At 40.1% G+C, this 17,605-nt stretch overlaps 1 protein-coding gene across 1 annotated transcript; it reads right to left on the minus strand.

Moving 5' to 3' along the window:
* Positions 1–220: 220 nt before the first annotated feature.
* Positions 221–17,600, minus strand: SPACA1 (sperm acrosome associated 1; the record flags this gene model as incomplete). Its single annotated transcript, XM_019613569.1, has 7 exons — positions 221–614; positions 909–1,053; positions 10,232–10,367; positions 10,841–10,947; positions 11,320–11,421; positions 14,740–14,796; positions 17,519–17,600. Coding segments are annotated over 7 exons (714 nt in total), but the record flags the coding sequence as incomplete, so codon positions are not given.
* Positions 17,601–17,605: the final 5 nt, after the last annotated feature.

A 17,605-nucleotide genomic window follows, 5' to 3' on the forward strand; every position in this document is an offset into this window, starting at 1 on the left:
TTGAAGATCATCAGGAAGATTAAGAACATTTTGTTTTTGCCTGGTTTCTACCTAGGCTGTATGCTCAGTTTCATATAGTCTAGAATAACACTGCCATCAATATAAGAGATGTTAAATATATTCTTTTCAATCTCCTCCTCAAAATTTGGCTTTAATTCTCCAAATCAGAGGTGCTCAAACTATTACACTACCTAGATTGGATATATACAGTAAAATAGGATGATTTTTATAATTTTATTTGAAGTTCAGTAATCTAAGACAGTGAATAAACTGTAAAAAGTGCTTGTTTTGTTTTTTTGTTGCTGTTGGTTTTTTTAATATCTTTATATACTGCTTCTGTGTAATCTGATCTTTTTAAAAAAAAATATTTTTCTTTTTCTTTTTTAATTAAATTTCTTCATTATGCAAATGCTGGAAGGACTTCTGGCACTTCTTGTATTGTGGCTAATGAAGTTAGTGAGATCACAGTAGATGCAGGTGCAGGAACTCCAACACCTTGAAAGTCAACACTGACTGAGCGAGAGTCTACTTATTCCAAGGTATTCACTGAACTTTTGTTGGTCAGTTTTTTGTCTTTGTCATCTTGACAAACCAAGCTAGTTTTGACAACAGCCCTGAAATAGAAAAAAAAAAAGAAGAAAAAGAAAAAGAAAAAAAACAAAAAACCCCACACATTTAACTTTACATAAATTGCTTCGAATTGTTCCCCTCCCATCTGCAGTCACTATAACTGCTTTGAAAGGTACTTCCATCCAGTCTTCTAAAGCTTGCTTGTCTCTCTTTACTGGCAATACAAATATTAAACTACACAGAATCCTGAAATAGTTTAGCCCAGGTCATTTTGGTCACCAATAATACCATATTTTGATCAAGTAACACATAAAACACATTGCACGTTGTCCACTTACCAGTAAAGAATTATAAAGATTATGACAAAGATCACACCAATCGTTACAATGACTGCAGTAACCACGCAAAAGACCAGAATGGCATTTGTCCTTCTTCTCCTCGATTGTCCTTTTTCTTTTCCCTTTGGTTGTTTTGTTTTCGGTTCTTAAAAAAGAAATATATAGTCATTATTATGTTCAAATTTTCAAATTTGATGCAAAGAATCAAGCATTTAATATGAACAACAGTGAGAAGAAACGGTTCTTCATTCTTTCATCTTGAGGTCTTTCATGATCTCCATGCCTTTACAAAGTCAGAATAGTAACATTTCATGCCTTTTTTGCAAAGGCAGATCTAACCAAGGTATTTGGAATGGGACGCAGGAGAAGACAGAGAGGGTATCTTATTAGCACCTGTAAATATCTAAAGGGTGGGAGTCAAGTTGGTGGGGACAGGCTCTTTTCAGTGGTGCTCATCATCAGGACAAGGGGCAATAGGCTCAAACTGGAACACAAGAACTTCTTAGTTCAGCCACATTCAACCAAATCAATGAACCACGGCACATCTTTCCAGATCTCTCCAGCTTTGGTAACAGTAGACAGGCCAACTTTAATTTTTCTTTTATTTTCTCTGATATGAGTGTCTAAAACTATAATGTGATATCTCATTGCTCATTGCTATACAGAATTATTCAAACTGGCATGTATTCTCTGTTAGCAGAATGATTGCAGGAAAACCATTTCTATTTCTACCGCATTTCTATGTCTGTATAAGGTCTTCTGTCACTGTCATCACTGTAGTATCTAAAGAACTCTTTCATCACATCATTGGAGTTTCATTCTCCTGCTTCACAGAATCTTTTGGTATTCATAAACCACAGCTCATCTATAGGATTCTCCTGATCTTTCTACAAGATACAGGGGAGGGAGAATGGTGAACAAGCTGTGAATATTATACATAGTGTGACTGAATATTGGCTTTTCAGACAATACAGAGTTAATTGCTTCACCGACTGAACTGCCTTTCCAGAATTACATGGGGGAACAGACATCAGTGAAAATTATCTTTGATTTGCAATTTCATTAATGTAATATATTTTTCTCCTTGACAAGATGTGAATTTAGACATCTAAGAATACCTCTTTTTACAGTCTGTAACAGGAACCTCCTAAAGAGAAAAGCAAGCTTTCTGTTATCCACTGCTGATCTACTCAAGTTTTCTTCCTAGGCAGGAAGTTCTTCTGGTAGTCACTATCTAAAACTGCCCTAGAGACAACCTGATAATACAAAGGGATTTCCTTACAAGTATACACACATTTAAAATGCAAGCAGGAAACAGTCAGAAAAGCAGCTTCCCAAGAAGCTGTTTTATGATGAGCAAAAATTTTCACATCAGGAGCAGTATCAAGCCCCTGATCATACATGTCAAGTCCAGGCAACATTCCCAATTAGGCAGTGAGAATTTTGCTGCTGCCAGAATGTGCCTTAAAGCTTACAGTAAAGGTTGCAAAGATATATTTACACAAGCTTTAAAAAAAAAAATCCACTTAACTTAGCAAGAATAGAAAGAACAATTTCTTTTTTAAAACATGAAGTTTAGTTCAATGACATTCAGCTTGGAGTCTACAGCTCACTGAAAGTCTGCAGACTACTTTGTTATAAAGAATGATGAAGAAAAGCGCTACTGTATATATTCTACCATTACACTGTAATGAAATTCCTAAAGTTGTAAGCACCATCATTGGAAATTTTCTAGAGTTCTACAGACCAAAAATAAATTTATAATAAATTTATAAGCAGATTCATAGAATCATAGAATGGCCTGGGTTGAAAAGGACCACAATGATCATCGAGTTTCAACCCCCCTGCTATGTGCAGGGTCACCAACCAGCAGACCAGGCTGCCCAGAGCCACATCCAGCCTGGCCTTGAATGCCTCCAGGGATGGGACATCCACAACCTCCTTGGGCAACCTGTTCCAGTGCTTCACCACCCTCTGTGTGAAAAACTTCTTCCTAATATCCAACCTAAACCTTCCCTGACTTAGTTTACAATCATTCTCCCTTGTCCTATCACTATCCACCCTCATAAACAGCTGTCCCCCCTCCTGTTTATACGCTCCCTTCAAGTACTGGAAGGCCACAACGAGGTCTCCCCGGATCCTTCTCTTCTCCAAGCGAAACAATCCCAGTTCCCTCAACCTTTCCTCATAGGAAAGGTGCTCCAGCCCTCTGATCATCTTAGTGGCCCTCCTTTGGACTCATTTCAAAAGCTCTGTGTCCTTCTTGTACTGGAGGCCTGCTGGCCACCTTTTTAATGCAGCCCAGAACACAGTTGACCTTCCGGGCTGTAAGTGCACACTGCTGGCTCATGTCCAGCTTCTCATCCACCAGGACCCCCAAGTCCTTCTCCACAGGGCTGCTCTCAAGGAGATCTTCCCCCAGTTTGTATGAATACCTGGGATTGCCCCAATCCAAGTGCAGCACCTTGCACTTGGCCTTATTGAACCTCATTAGGTGTTCACGGGCCCACTTCTCTAGCCTGTCCAGATCCCTCTGGATGGCTTCCCTTCTTTCCAATGTATCGACTGCACCGCTCAGCTTCGTATCATCCGCAAACTTGCTGAGGGTGCACTCAATGCCATCATCTGTGTCACTGATGAAGATGCTGAAGAGCACCAGTCCCAAGACCAACCCCTGGGGGACACCGCTTGTGACCAGCCTCCACCCCGACACAGAACCACTGATCACAACCCTTTGGCTGCGACCAGCCAGCCAATTCCTAGTCCATCAAATAGTCAGAATGTCTCCTGCTACTGCATTTTTTCAGAATTTTCCAGCCCATGGAAAGTTTGTGATTCTCAATATATTCCTGTTGGTTACCTACATTTACCATGACTAAAAAAGGAATGTAGTTAAATGAAATGCAAGGGTGCTGCACGTAAATTGTAGGCAGTAAAAGTAGATCTCAGTTATGAAGATGAATTTCTTTCCAGCAGGTTAGGTTGAGGGGAAAAAAAAGGAAAAGTATAAGCAGTGGAAGTGGGGATGGGCGGCTTGGGAAGAAAATAAGGATGCTGCCTATATGTGCAAGACTGGGATCAGGAAAGCCAAGGTGCAGATGGAATTGGCTTGGGAAAAAATAAGGATGCTGTCTAGGTGTGCAAGGGTGGGATCAGGAAAGCCAAGGTGCAGATGGAACCGAACTTGGAGAATAATGTAAAAACGAACAAGAAGGGATTCTTAAGATACACTGTGCAGAACAGACATGCAAATGAGTGTGTTCTCCCTCTGATAAATAGAAGGGGAGAGGTGGCCTCCTCAGACATGGAGAGGACTGAGGTACTCAATGAGTTCTTTGCCTCATCTTCACTGTCAGTCAGACTTCTCTTGGCTCTCATATACTTGAGCTTCTAAGTAGGGAACAGGGGAGTAAATCTATGATAATGATCTATGATAACTGCACAGCAATGTTCCTTCTATAAACAGATGCTCAAGCAATTGTTCATATGGTCTAGCAGCCAACAGGAGTTCTTTCCACCAGTTTCCAGATCCAGAAAGTATGTATCAGTTTGGCAGAGGGCAATGAGAGTCTCTGCCTCACACACTGTTCTTTCCCTTAATACAATAGTGATGCACAGGTGGGTTTTTGGTTTTTTTTTTATTCCTTTTCAAACTGTCTCTAAGATTTATCCTACGTATTAAAAATGCATGGGTATATGCAAACGTGAGAACAGGATTGCACACACACACAGAGGAGATCCATGTTGCTACACTTTGCACTGGGACCATGCATTCCTCTTCTGTGCAAATACAAGGACAACATGGCAATGCTGATAATGCGCTTGCGCAGTGACGCATTATAGAGATGTGAATTCTGCCTTTAAAAGAAGCTCTGGAACTGAAGTCATCAGCAAGAAACAAACTGTAGAGAAGTGGGAGCTGTAAAGGCTTCTGAGACACAAAACACTATTGCTGCCATCTTCTCTACAGAAGGGGCACTATGCACACAGCCCAACTTGCTCTTCCACCTGTGAAAAGCGTGGAGCTGGGGCATAGCTGGGATCTCAGGAGGCTGACACTATTCACAGAGCATGGTGATGAGGATCGTTCCCTGCTCTCACACTCCTCCCTTGCAAAGTCCTCCCCCCTCACAGCACTATTATTAGTAATTTTGAACAAACTGTCTTCCAGTCCCAAAGTCTTCAAAAAACATACAACAACATAATGGGTGGGAGTGTGAAATAAGACCCTCTACTGTACTTCAGTGTAGTGATTTAGTAAGAGGGACACAGAGAAATGTCAGCTATTAAAAGTTGAGATTTTCCTTGGAGAGATCTCAATAATTTTTGATGATAAAATACTTCTTAGTTATGTTTCTCTTACTATAAAAGACAAAGAGACATCAGCCTGAATAGTTTTGAAAACAAAACAAAACAAAACAAAAAAAACCAACAACCCAAAAAAGAGAAGTCAAATTACTAAAACCAATCACTCATACAAAAAGGTCATTACCATTGTTCAACAAAAGGTCATTGAGAATCATAGCCATCAGTGGTAAAGGACACACAGAAGTTCTTTGTGCACAGCATTAAAATCAACTCATACAATGTTTTGCCACATGCCACAAATTCATGTAAGGCCTTACTAGTCCTTCTGCAGCATGCTCTCCCATCCTCCCACCTCACGTGTGAAAATCTGAACTAAAGCGTCACAGCACATATTTTCAAATGTTGTCTTTGATGGAAATAGATGGTATTTTGAAATCTGGACGCTGTTTTTCACACAGGTAGAACAACAGAACTGGAAAAAGGATGAGATCAAAACAAATACATTTCCCCCTTATTGACTGCCTTGTTGACCACTTCAAGGTTTTCTCTCTAGAGCAGTGTCAAGAAGAAGTGACTGCTGCTAAGCAAGCTCAACTCTGCTTCCTTAGCTCCATCCTGCAGTTCTGGCACTATCACAAAGAAATTTATCACTTTGGAATAGCACAGGGAGGGATATAGGTGATGAGAAAGATGAAATACAAACTGACCTCAGATGCCTCTTGGTTGGATGAAAAAAAAAGTCATTTAGGAAGTAATACATAGTACATCAAGCTCAGAGTGGGAGGCGGTACTCAAGGCAACGGAGCAGAGATTAACTGGCAGCCCATGGGAGACCAAACTAGAGGGGATCTCCATGCTGCAGTCTGTGAAGGAACCCATGCTTGAGTAGGCAAGGGTTCCCTGAAGGAAATATGATCCACATAGAGCCCATGCTGAACCAGGTTTATCCTGAGGACCGTGGCCCGTGGAGAACTCATGGGAAAAAAGCATTAGGAGAAAAGAGTGGCAAAGAGGAACTCTTATGGACTGACTACAGCCTCCCATTCCCCATCCACCTGCACTGTTCAAGGAGGTGAGGTAGAAGAGTTAGGAATGGAAGACTGAAGTCGAGCCTCAGAAAAAGGAAGCAGGAGGAAAAGTGTCATAGTTTTTGTCTTTGTTCCTCACCAACAAACCCTATTATAACTGGCAGTATATTAAATGAATTTTCCCCAAGTGGAGTCTGTTTTGCCTGTGACGATAACTAGTAAGTGATCTCTCTGTCCTTATCTTGACCCATGAGTTTTCCATTTTATTTTCTTCCTCCTGTTCAGTTGAGAAAGGGGAGTGGGAAAGCAGCTCAGCAGGGTCTGGCAGACAACTAAAGGCAGCCCATCACAACTGCCCATCTTATGGTGACTAGAAATCTTTTGGACTAGTTTTTGATGCTATGGGAAGAAAAAAGAAAAAAAAAAGAAAAAAAAAGAAAAGAAAGAAAAAAAAAAGCCAGTTCAGTCCTATATGTGAAAAACGAGATTTTTTGTCTTATTTCTGATGCTGACTTCGTGATTCTACCCCTCTTTACATCTCATCTTAGAAATCAGATAATGGAACAGAAAAAGGTGTTCTCTGAATGGTAAGACTGGATTAAGTAGACAAACCACCTTGCTTAAATTAAGTCTCAAATTCCCCAGCCCTCATTTCAAAAGATCTTTTAATTAGAAACTGGAAAAGACAGCATTGTTATGTGGGAAGAAACACTACCCATTTCCAAGCCTGGAAAACAGCAAGCTATGCTCTTAGAGAGCCGAGCATCTCTGCAAAACAGAAGACAACAGCTATGAAAATCTAAAACCAAGCACATGGAATTTTGCCACATGCATTGATGCTGCCAGAATGATCTTTGTAACATCCTCCTAATCATACTGGAAAACTAAATGCAGTATTCTGATCTTACTACATGTGTGACCATCCAAAGACCAATTTGCTCCCCATTGTTAGGGGGTTGCAAAATCCCTCCTGGTGTAAGAAAAGAGCAAGTCAGAGACCAACTCACAAGGCTGAATGTGTACAAGCCTATGACGCCAGATGACATGTATCACAGGGTCCTGAAGGAACTGGCTAATGTGGTTGCAAAGCTATCCTCCATGTTTGAAGAGTCATGGCTGTCAAGCACAGGTGACTAGAAAAAAGGGAAATGTCACTCCCACTTTCAAGAAAAGGTGAAAGAAAGACCTGGGAAACTACAGGCTGGTGAACCTCACCTCTATGCCTGGGAAGATCACGGAGCAGATCCACCCTGAAGAGATATTAAAGCACATAGAAGACGAGGAGGTGATCTGAGACAGCCAACACAGCTTCACCAAGGGCAGATTGTGCCTGACCAATCTCACAGCCTTCTATGATGGAGGCATAGCATCAGTGAACAAAGAAGGGGCAACCGATGTTGCCTACTTGGACTTGTGCAAGTCCTTTGACACGGTCCCACTCCATATCCTTATCGCTGAATTGGAGAGATATGGATATGAAAGCTGGACTATTTGGTGGATGAAGAATTGCTTGGATGACTGCTGCCAGAGATCTCTATTTCCAGGTGGAGGCCAGTCATGAGTGAAGTCTCCCAGCAGTCTGTCTTGAGGCCAGTGCTCTTCAACATCTTTATCAATTACATAGACAGTAGGATGCAGGGTCCTCTCAGTAAGTCTGCTGATGACACCGAGCTTAGTGGTGCAGTTGACACAATAGATGATGGAAGGGATGCCATCTAGAGGGATCCAGACAGGCTTGAAAAGTGGGCCCACATGAATCTAATGAGGTTCAAGAAGGCCAAGGTCAAGGTGTTGCACCTGGGTCAGGGCAAACCCAGATATTGCTGAGAAGAACTTACTGAGTGCAGCCCTGCGCAGAAGGACTGGAGGGTTTTGGTGTACGAAAAGTTGGACATAAGCCAGTAGTGTGCTCTTGCAGCCTGGAAGGCCAACAGTATCCTGGGCTGCATCAAAAGAGGAGTGGCTAGCAGAGCAAGGGAGGTGATTGTCCACCTCTGTTCTGCCCTTGTGATGACTCATCTTGAGTACTGTGTCCAGCCAGAGCTCCCAGTACAGGAAGGGTGCAGAGTTGTTGGAGCTGGTCCAAAGGAGGGCCACAAAGGTGATCAGAGGGCTGGAGCACCTCTCCTGTGAAGAAAGTTTGAGGGAGTTTGGCTTGGAAAAGTTTCTGGGGAGACCTCACTGTGGCCTTCCACTGCTAGGGTGGAGCTCATAGGCAGGAGTGAGACTGACTTTTTATATGGACAGACAGTAACAGAACAAGTGGGCATGGCTTTAAACTAAAGGAGGGGAGAGTTAGGTTAGATGTTAGGAAGAATTTTTTTTACTCAGAGGTGGTGAAGAACTGACACAAGTTGTCCAGAGAAGCTGTGGATGCTCCATCCCTGGTGGAGGCATACAAGGCCAGGATGGATGGGGCTCTGGGCAGCATGATCCAGTGGCTGGCAACCCTGCCCGTAGAAGGGAGGTTGGAACTAGATGATCTTAGATGTCCCTTCCATCCTAAGCCATTCTATGATTCTGTGCTACAGACAGCAATACAGGTATGCTGAAAGTCTTGGTACTTTCTCATTCCAGCTTCCACTGATAAATTCTTCCATGTACCTAATTAAGAGCTAATAATATCTGAAATCCAAGCAATGGCAGTAGAAACTAAAGCCCAGAAATTCCTTTGGATATCTACATAGCAAGGCTAAAGGAAGCCAGTCTGGCACTAGGCAGAACAATTAACCTTTTTAACTACTTAATCAATGTTAGAACTGCTCTTCTTCAGACTTCAGTCTACTCATAAATATTTTCTGAGCCAACACTCAAACCTTGTAAGAAGTTTTCAATGGATGTATCTGTTGGGTGGGTTTCATCTGACCACTTTTCACCACAACTTAACCAGAGTTTAAATACAAACACGTAGTTCTATTGATGACTCACCAACTCAAATCAATAGGACTATTTGCATGTTTAAGCCAAAAACAGATTATGTGCTCAGCTAATTCAGGTCTCAAAAAGGAAACTTTTTGTACAAAAAGAAATGCAGAAACTAAATACTGCAGAAGTTAAAAAAAGAAAAAAAGAAAGAAAGAAATAGATGTAACCAAAGATTTGGGCGTTTTGTGACTGCCAGATGGATTTAGAAAATAAAATCCTCATTTATGTACAATGGAAGAAAAAACCTCAAGAGAGATACATTTTGCAGAAAGGAAAAAAAGGAAGATTAGAAGTGGAGGCAAAAAACATGGAGGGGTGTAACATGGAGATAAGTCTCACAAATTATTTCTTTCTTTCTAGTCTGCCATGATTTTTCAGAAAAAAAAAGACCTGAACCTATATTATTTTGGGGGAAAAAAAATGCATAGGAAAACTTTCACTCTTTCTCCGATTACAAAAGCTGGAGTTTTCACATGGCTTCTCCCATGATTTGAGAAAATCAGCACACCGTTACCTTTCCTTATGAGTCAGCAAAAATCTAGCTAGCAGAGCAGGAGAGAAAGATGTTATGGGGAACTGTCGTATGAAATACTCTTTTCAAAGTTAAACCTCCCTAAATCTATTGTGCATAAGCAAATTCCAGATGGCAGCTGAAAGAAAAATCTCAAAGGGTTGTTTTACAGCTTCAGTACTGAAGTGGAAAGGAGACTTAACTGCAAACTGTCTGATGTGCTGCAGGTTCTATGTAGCTCAAAGAGACGAGAAGTCTGTGTTAACCAACCTGGGTGTAGTAACAAATGAGTAGGTAACAGGAAAATCTCCTTATTTTAGCTTGACTTTTTACAAAGGCAAAGAAAATACTTCTTCCAGAAGGAACCCTTTTGTACCCATCCTGTCATTTTCTGTGTCTCTTTCATTGGCCTGCATTTCATGACAATCATTACCACATACAAGCCCCTGCCTATATATTACTGGTGACACGCAATCCCATGAAAATCAAATGCCACACAACAAACACAAGGACATAACACTGGAAGACTGTAAATGTCTTTACAAGCTTACCAGTTGCTGCTTTCACTGTGTATTTTACAGAGGCAATTATACTTCCATTTTCCTGAGTTTCACACAGGTAAGTAAATGAACGCATAGCTCTGCGTACTACCACAACAGCTGAATCATTGGGAAGAATGCTTGCTGGCTGCCCATATATAAAAGAAAAAAAAAATGGTTTGTCTCTTTTTAAGTTCATCTGCAAAGCAGAGTCACATCATGTCAGATTCACAGAAAAGTGCTTGGTTTCTTCCAACAGTTTTCAACCAGTCAGAGGAAATTCCTCCCATCTCTTCAGCACCTCCTATGAGAACAACTGGGAAGTGCAATGTGATTGTGACTTCATAAGATGCATTCACTCATCAATCACAATGCCCAGTTTCTCTGAAGTAAGAAGGAAGAAACTCTAAAATTATTGTCTCCCCTACAAAAAGAGGAAATTGAAGTTGCATAAAAGTGCAAGGCCATATAAACTAACTTGCTCGTAACAAATCAGAGCTTATTTGTGTTCTAACAGCAAAGGAAATAATCAGCACAGATACTTTAACATTTTGCATGGAGCATGCAATAAACACATCTTTTATGCAGTTTTTCTGCACAAAGTGGGGTTCAATTACTCACCTTGTCTGGAATTAAGATCTTCCAAACATATTTAAATCGATTTTCAGGAGAGATATAAATACAAGTCATCATCACGCTTGTAGAGTTCTCAGAAATTGGTCTTCCCCCTATAGGAGGGATTTTTAATAGGTACATCATCAGCTATATGAAACATCTCTGTATGGATCATAAAGCTCGTAATTCTTCGAACCACAGAATGTTACTTGGAAATTATCCTTTCCCTTAAAATTACTTCAAATATTTTTTGCTTAGTGCAATATCTGGAACTAAACACATAGAAGAAAAATGGTGTTTTACAGGGGCTTGAAACCAAATGCTCATCAGTACAAAAATGAGGTCGTAAATGCTACCAGATTGTTGAACGGGGTAACTGGAGGGTGGAATATAATAATTGCATTCACTTCCATGACACAAATAAGAATACTTCACTTGAATTCACTTATTTCCTTTAGATTACTACATCACAGTGTTCCACTCACATCCACAGTCCACTGGCCCACGGCATTCCTTCACACCAACAATACATTTTGCTTCATCCCCAGGGCATCCACTTGTTAACAGAACTTCCTGAATGCCAATCCCTTTGGGGGAAAAAAAAAAGAAAAAAAAATTATACTCCGTACTTCACTTTCTCCATACTCTGTTCTTGCTTTCTTTCTTTATCCTAGATGTTAATGATGTATCTACCAAACACTAGGTAAAACAGATCTTCTCAGAGTGCCTGCTAAAGCAATCCCGTGTTGGTATCTAAGATTTCAAAGCAACATTTACATCTGTCAGACTCTGCACCATAGGGAGCCAGATCCTTAGAATCATCATTTTCCTGTGTGTCAGAAGAATTCAATATTAATTCAACACTGTTCTTTCCAAAAAATCATTTGAAATGAAGCTACTAATGTATGTTCTGCAAAACAGTTAATTCACTTTAAGTATCAAAGCATTCCGTCTCCTGGCCTTCAAATGATCGAATCAGATGGCACAGAGAATACTATGCAGGCTGCCAACTCAGTTTTGTGATTGCTGGAGTGTCTTCAACTCCCACCAAGGTCAGCAGAAACTGAAGGCACCAAACCCTCCTGGGACTGGGACTGAGGAGCCTTAAGGGTAACTACAGTAAGTGATACAGGAATATCACTATTGCCTCCAGAATGAAGCTTTTAGGTGCTCAAAAGCTGGTGGTCAGCAACACAGGGCTTCCTATGAGAAACTGGTGAATATAAATGTAGAACACCAGAATTCCAACTGCAACATGGTGATTCCCACTGAAGGCAAAAAATGGGAGCTAAGCTATCACAAATGTGTAAAGCTAAGGAAAATTCCTGCACAGTGTTCAAGTAAGCAAAATATGTTCCCTCTCTTCATCAGGGTTTCAATGGGAACATCCTCATTTTAACAATTATGAGCAAATTCAAAACAAGTGCTCTAATTGTTTTTGCCAAGCTGTGTGTACACAGTTCACTGGAATGACATAGCTTGTGGGGGAGGTAGGAATAATATGTTAAAGCCCAGTAAACAGAAAAAGGTTTTGCCATTTTTCCAGAAGCATTTTGTTTACTAACAGGCATGGAAAGAGGAGAGTTACCCCCACCTTGCAGTATAATAATACATGGGGAATTGGTTTGAAGATTGTGTGTATGATGCATATGCCTTCCTTAAATGTGTATTATATAAACCGATGGCTTTCAGAGATGTCATGCTACTCGTGAAACAGTACTTCAAGTGACAGAGGGAGACAACACCACTTACTGAAAATGACACAAAAAGAGGATCATTCTCCACTCCAGAGAATGTCTCATCTCATGCATGCGGAGACAGAGGTGTAAATGGCAGTGAACTGACACTTTTATTAAAGGCATTCCTCTTTCTTCAGGGCCATGTAGGTTTTTTTAGCTAACAAAAATAAGATAGGAAACCTATGAAAATCCAAAAGGATGGCTCGATAAAATCTGGGTGCTGGACTAAATGTAATCACATTCATCAGAGAAAAATCTCACCATGTCTTATCTATTGCAATATTAAAATTGAGGAAGTATATCACACTCAAAGGGCTGATGAAAAAAAGCTCTTTTAATGAGATCTGCAAGTTCTCTTAGTACTCCTCTGCTGCTTCTTTCTGGATAGCCTTCTTTTTTCATTCCCATGTTTCCTTTCCTCACCCCTTTTTAGCAACTGCCAATGCTGATGAAATTAATTTACTGAGAGGCTCTAAAGAATGAAGGCTTAACTTCACCAAGTCATCCAAGTTACCTTAAGAGAAAACTGGCTTCGATGCAGTAAAAATAAATTACCCTAATGAAATTTACCTTGGAAAAATGTAAATTAATAGACCGGGGGAGGCAGGATGGATGACCCACAGAGAACTGAATTCGCAATAGAAAAACAGAGGCTGAGAGAAATCTAGAGGTAGTTGCCAAAAGAATTGGACCATGGAGAGATTGATACAAACTTGAGGCAGATATGATATAATTAATATATGCATTAATCGTGCTTTAATGCCTCTGTAAACATGGACCATGAATAGAAAGAACAAGGGATTTGAGCCATAGCATTACTTGGAAAAAAATAAGAAAGTGGAGTCTGTTTGGAAGCCAACAAATATACAGGGCTAGATAGATGAATATAAGCAATAAGAAAGAACTGGAAGTAGACAAAGAGCTTTACAGTTTTACTGGAAGAAATAATACAATATCTTCCAGCCTTTCGACAGACAAACATGCAAGGAATTGCAACAGCCCAGACTACAATGAAGGCTACAAACATGGTTTGAAGAGCAGGCATGAGATGATGATCTTCTGTTGTTGCTTTTAGAGCTTTAGTTTTTTGATTCTTTAGTAACATTATATACTTTCTAGCTTTAGAAGGGCTAAACGTTAACTTCAAGGGACCAAAAAAACTTACTGAAATTCTCTGAAGATAAGCAATATTTGAGAGGTCTTCTAAAGGCATGGGACATAAAGAGCAGCTTCTTGTACCCTAAACATGCGCGCTCCAAAGCAAGTGAGATTACCAAGAGTACACAGATGGTATGGGCATACCAAACACATAACCAGCTTAGAAATTATGAAGAAAAGGAAATATTGAAGTATGTAGATGCAAAAATAATATATTCTAAAACCATAACATCCTAATATCCAAAGTAGTTTTCCTGAGGTAACCAAGGCAGTTATATCGCTGGAAATATGAAAAAGTGACTGGAGAAATATAAAAGTACACTCCAGAGAACATCAAAATGATGGAGGCAGAAACTCTTCTTTCCTTTTCCTGTGGTCTCACGAGAAGCAAAATTTGTTTAGAAAAAAAAAAATTATCATCATTTCTGATTCAAGCCTGCTTCCTAAGCAGCATAATTACCACCTCACAGCAGTTTCTATCACCACCCTAAACACAGAGATGTCTTCCTAAGGCTCAACTCATTTTTCCTCTCTCCCTTCCTACTCCAGAATGATACCTCTTCTCTCCATTGCACAACTTATAAATTGTATAAATGTGGAATACAGAACAGGCTACTGCAGGCAAGCAATTTTTTGGCAATATTGTATGTGGGAAGACATCTGTGAGAAGCATCAGAAGATCTTTCATCTTCTGAACATCTCACAGATGTTCACAAATAGCGAAAATTGTTACTTTGGGGAAAGCAGCTCATGTGCCAATAAACGTAGAGAACTGGTTTAAAATAGGAGCTTGCAGGCTGTGAATTTAATAAAACAACAGATCTGACCTAAACTTCTAATGACAATCAGCCTGATTGTTTTTGTTAATTATAGTTATTGGCAATTGAAATCAATGAGAGGTGAATGAGGGCATGCAAATTACAACTGCTAAATTGCTACAGTTAGCACTTTTTTCCCCCCCCCAAAAGCAAATGACAATATGTTTTATTCATCTGCTTTGCTACTTACCACATGTAACTGTGCATTCTCCAAATTCTAGTTCTGTGGACTCAAGGGCATTCAGACCTGAACACAAAGCCTGAAGTTACATCTCCAACACAATGGAGGGGTGGAAACACCCAAATAACAGCAAACTCATGCCTTTATTACTTTTTAGTTGAAATGAGAAATTTGCCAACATTTCTGCACCAGGAAAACATTTATGAAATATAGTTCACAAAATCTAGTGTGAACAGCATTCACATTTAAACCTTAAGATGATTTGTTAAGAGGGAAAAATGTATTTTTCTTATGAAACAATTTATGTTTTCCTAAGCTGAATGCTCAGGAAAACGCAGTGTCTAGATTCTATGCAAATTATAGGTCCTCCCTGAAAAGAGTTAAGAAAAATTTTCATTAAATTGTGTTCAGTCAACTCATTTCCTTGTTGGTTTTTTGGTTTGTTGTTTTCTGGTTGTTGTTGGTTTGTGGGTTTTTTTGGCTAACATAAGCCATCCCACATGATTTTTCCCCCATCACTCTTCAAGGTCAGGTTTAGACAGCTAGCTCAAAGATGAGTCAACCAGGTACAGCGATTTAATTAGGTACTGGGCAATTTAATCACAGTGATTGGGTTCCTTCCATTTTTCATGGTACTTTAAGGTTACAGAATGGGTTTCACAGAACGTACAGAAGCAAAAGGTTCTTGTCTCCATCTGGAATTCAAATCTGGATTATGTATTTTATTCGTAATAGCATGCAATTTGAATGTTTGTTTATAATGATATTAAGATACAGTAATTGTTCCATCAAGAAACTAAGTAAGTGATGCACCTTTGGAAATTAGTCATTAAATAAGCAATAGGTCTTTCTAGTTCTTCCAAATGCAGAGAGAACAGACAAGTCACTATGACTGTTTTTACAAGTCTACATTGCCAGTCCAGCCTACTCAGATTATTTTTTTCTGATAACAAATACTAATGTAAATTTGCTTTCACTGTCTCTCAGTTTTTTATATTCAAGATTTATGTTTACCAAGTGTTATTTCTGTGTACCGATGCAAGTTTATATATCACTTCTTGCTATTAAATCTTTGGATAACATTTACATTTTCCATACACTGACTAAAACTTAAATTTCTCAGGTTGAAAGGAACAGTTTCATTTCTCTTGCAGTCAGTGGTATACAAATATATTTATTCCTCCACTGCAAAGGATTTACAGTACAGCAGCATGCTGAATTCTCCACAATGATAAAACGATACTGGACTCTTTTTTCCTAACATTACAAATGAGCCATCAAAATCTTATTCTTCTGTTATCTCTAACTGTCTCTGTGGCTTTGACATTTATTTCAGCATATAAACTGTGCTCATCAGAACAGTCTTCTAGCTTACGCACAACAATCCTGAAACAATAACTTAACTACTGAGTTGAACGCTAAAGTGAGACTCCAACCTTAGTCAAAGCATAAGATAATATAAATATATAAGACTTAAAATCATATAAAAATGGAGACAATCTGTAAAACAGCTTGGGTATCCTCAACCACTTTACCTAATGAGCTTTAAAAAATAATCACTTCTTCGGAAGACAGTTGCCATCTCAGACATACTATCATTCTTCTCTTAGTTTCTATTAAATTAATGGGACAGTAGCCATGGCAGGGGGTTGTATCTGAAAACAGAATTTGTCATTTGCCATCTAGACACAAAGTGGGAAAAAAATCTTTTAAACAAGCAGAGACAGTAAACTTCAGCTATTACTATTAGAAGGCTGAGAGATTTTGCTGCCAATGGAAGCAAATGTCTTCTGATTATAGAAGAAGATACCAACCACAGTGTCATTTTGGAATGCTTCTGGCTCCAGGAGCACTGTAACATACAACCATTACTCTTCTGCCAGAGAATGAGAGTGATGAACTGATGAACTATAGCTCTAAATAAAAAAAGATGCCATATTGTCTAAGTAAAAACACTCCCAGTAAACCTCTGCACATCTCTAAGCATTAAAAGCTCGTTGGTTCTAAATTAACAAGCCAGTCAGGAATCAGTGGTACTGATTTCTGATGCAATTTCTGATTGCGTGGAATTTAAAAAACAACAGAAAGAAACATGAAGGGAAACAGGATCAGAGTTGCTGATCATTTTCAGGATTAGATGGTAGTTTCTATCTCAATATTATGAACCTTTCATACCCGTGTTACAGTGCAAAGTTTGTGCATCTTCCTTCTCATGTAAAATGAGCTAGAATTTTAAGAGAGCTCCCCATAAGAAACTACCCATCTTTCCACTTTTATGTCTGTTTCCAGTTACATCAAGTTCAGATAAAAATATAGCGTCAGCTCCGCACAGAGAATTATAGATATAGCTGCCATTAGCATTAATAGGAGTTATATATGTAAATCCCACACATGCTGAGATAAGAACGTGCTGAGGAACCGCATTTGCATTCCTGTCAGGGGGCTGCAATTAGCACCAGCACTGCAAAGGCAGCCTGTGTTCCTCTCTGCATTTGGAAGCCTTGTAAAACCTATGTAGAACAGAAATCTTTGCCGTTAGACACCATTTTAATTACAAGCTGCGTCACAGAATACAAGCAGGATACTCTGATAAACGCTCCCAAAGCTCAGGGAAGCGGGCAACACCAGGTCATGGCAGAGAGCCCCAGGGGAAGGAGCCCGCCGGGCCTGCTGCCCGCCAAGAGTTGGGGCTCGCTACTTATGGGGTCAGAGCGCGGTGAGCAGCACCGCTCGCGCCACGGCCACAAGGTGCAGCGGAGGACACTCAGCCCCGCCGGCCCCGCCTCACCCGGCTCCGTCGGCTCCACCGGCTCCGCCCGCTCGCTCTCGTCCCCAGAGCCCGGCGGCTCCGCATCCAGCAGGGCCGTGAGCAGCG

This window comes from Meleagris gallopavo, chromosome 2 (assembly GCF_000146605.3).
Source record: "Meleagris gallopavo isolate NT-WF06-2002-E0010 breed Aviagen turkey brand Nicholas breeding stock chromosome 2, Turkey_5.1, whole genome shotgun sequence".
In the NCBI taxonomy this organism is placed as follows: Eukaryota; Metazoa; Chordata; class Aves; order Galliformes; family Phasianidae; genus Meleagris; species Meleagris gallopavo.